Genomic DNA, 2,175 nt, shown 5'->3' on the forward strand with positions numbered 1-2,175 from the left:
ATGAGATGTTGAAGAGTGGGTTGATAAGACCAAGAACTGGCCCATTTTCTTCTCCAATTTTGCTAGTGAGGAAGAAGGATGAATCGTGGCTGTTTTGCATGGATTATAGGGCCTTGATTGAAGCAACGGTAAATGATAGATTTCCTATTCCAACGGTTGATGAGATGTTGGATGAATTACATGGGTTTAAGGTCTTCTCCAAGCTTGACTTATAGGCCGGTTATCACCAATTTGTATGAGGGAATACGATGTCCACAAGACGGCATTTAGGACTCATTTCAGGCACTTTGAGTACCTAGTGATGCCATTTGAGTTGTGCAACACCCCCTCCACTTTTCAAGCCGCCATGGACACAATCTTTAAACCACTTTTGAGGAAGTTTGTATTGGTCTTCTTTGATGACATCTTGGTCTACTTCAAGTCCATTGAAGAACACAAAGAGCACTTGAAGATTGTGATGATGATTTTGGAAGAACACCATTTTTTCATAAAGACTTCTAAATGTGCATTTATAGAAAAAGAATTAGAGTATATTGGTCACTTTATCTTGGGAGAAAGGGTAAGGGTTGATCAAGGGAAGATTGAGGCCTTGGTGGATTGGCCATTGCCTAAGGATGTTTTGCTTTTGAGGGGTTTCTTGAGTTTGATCGGGTATTATAGAAGATTTGTGAAGAACTATAGTCTCATTGCCAAGCCACTCACTTCTTTACTTAAGAAGGACAATTTTGAGTGGATACAAGAAGCAAGGGAAGCCTTTGAGAATTTGAAGAGGGCTATGACTGTGACTGCCGTGCTTACATTGCCCAACTTTGAGAAGCCATTTGAGGTGTATATAGATGCGAGTGAGGAAGGAATAGGTGCGGTTTTGATGTAAAAGAAACGACTATTGACCTTTATTTTCAAGGCATTTGGGTCAATGAAAAAGGCATGGAGCACTTATGCAAGAGAGATGTTGGCGGTTGTGCATGCGGTGAAGATGTGGCGGCCTTATCTTTTGGGCCGTAAGTTTGCTATTGTGACCAACCAACAAGTTTTGAGGCACCTCCTACAACAAACAATTGTCACTCCTGAGCAACAAAAGTTCATTGTCAAGCTACTTGACTTTGAGTATGGGATTGTTTACCAACCGGGTAAAGAGAACAAAGTGGCCGATGCATTGAGTAGAAGAGAAGGGAGTTCAATTTTGTGGGTTGTGTATGAGGAGGATGAGTCCTCTATGATGGCCTTGAGTGGGGCCGAATGGAGAGTTTGGGACAAGATTCAAGAACTGCAAGAATTGATGTGAGAGCCTTTTAGATTATTGAACTTTTGGAAGCACAAAAAGAAGGGGTAGTTGGCTTCAAGGAGAGGGATGGTCTTATCTACTACAAAGACTATGTTTATATGCCTAATGTTCAAAACTTGGAGAAGGAGATTCTTGATCACTTCCACAATAGTAAGGAAGAAGGGTATTTAGGGTGGTTAAGAACTTACATAAGGGTTAAGCATTTCTTCTATTGGGAGGGGCTTAAGAAAGAGGTAAAGAAGTTAATGGCTGAATGTGATTTGTGCCAAAAGGTCAAGTATGACACAAGACCACCAATCGGCCTCTTACAACCATTGCCAATTTCGAACTTGATTTGGGAGGACTTGATAATGGACTTTGTGGAAGGGCTACCTACTAGTGGTGGCCATGAGCTGATTTTAGTGGTGGTTGATCGACTTACCAAGTATGCTCACTTTATTCCCCTCAAGCATCCTTACATGGTCAAGAGTGTGGCCAAGGCTTTCATTAATAATGTGGTGAAGTTAAATGGGTTTTCGAAGAGCATCGTGACAGATTAGGATAGGGTGTTTATGAGCACGTTTTGGAATGAGCTATTTGAGTTGCAAGGGAGCAAGTTGAATGCAAGTTTCTCTTACTATCCTCCAACCAATGGGAAAACCAAGGTGGTGAATAGGACACTTGAGAAATATTTGAGATGCTTTTGTCATGAAGAGCAAGTGAAGTGGGGGTGATTATCTCACATGGGCCAAGTATTGGTATAATACAACATTTCACTATTCCATTCAATTGAGTCATTTTGAGGTTGTTTATGGAAAACCACCACCCATTAGTAAATTATGAAAGGGGGACGATTAAGAATGATGAGGTGGAGAAAGAGTTGATTACTAGAGATGAGATCCTAGTGAAGG

General features: G+C 41.1%; 1 protein-coding gene across 1 annotated transcript; it reads left to right on the top strand.

Annotated features, from left to right (window-relative positions):
• Positions 1 to 346: 346 nt before the first annotated feature.
• Positions 347 to 874, top strand: LOC121262177 (uncharacterized mitochondrial protein AtMg00860-like). The gene has a single exon (XM_041164579.1). It carries the CDS (start codon positions 347 to 349, stop codon positions 872 to 874), a length of 528 nt encoding a protein of 175 aa, XP_041020513.1.
• Positions 875 to 2,175: the final 1,301 nt, after the last annotated feature.

This window comes from Juglans microcarpa x Juglans regia, chromosome 4S (genome assembly GCF_004785595.1).
Source record: "Juglans microcarpa x Juglans regia isolate MS1-56 chromosome 4S, Jm3101_v1.0, whole genome shotgun sequence".
Lineage (NCBI taxonomy): Eukaryota > Viridiplantae > Streptophyta > Magnoliopsida > Fagales > Juglandaceae > Juglans > Juglans microcarpa x Juglans regia.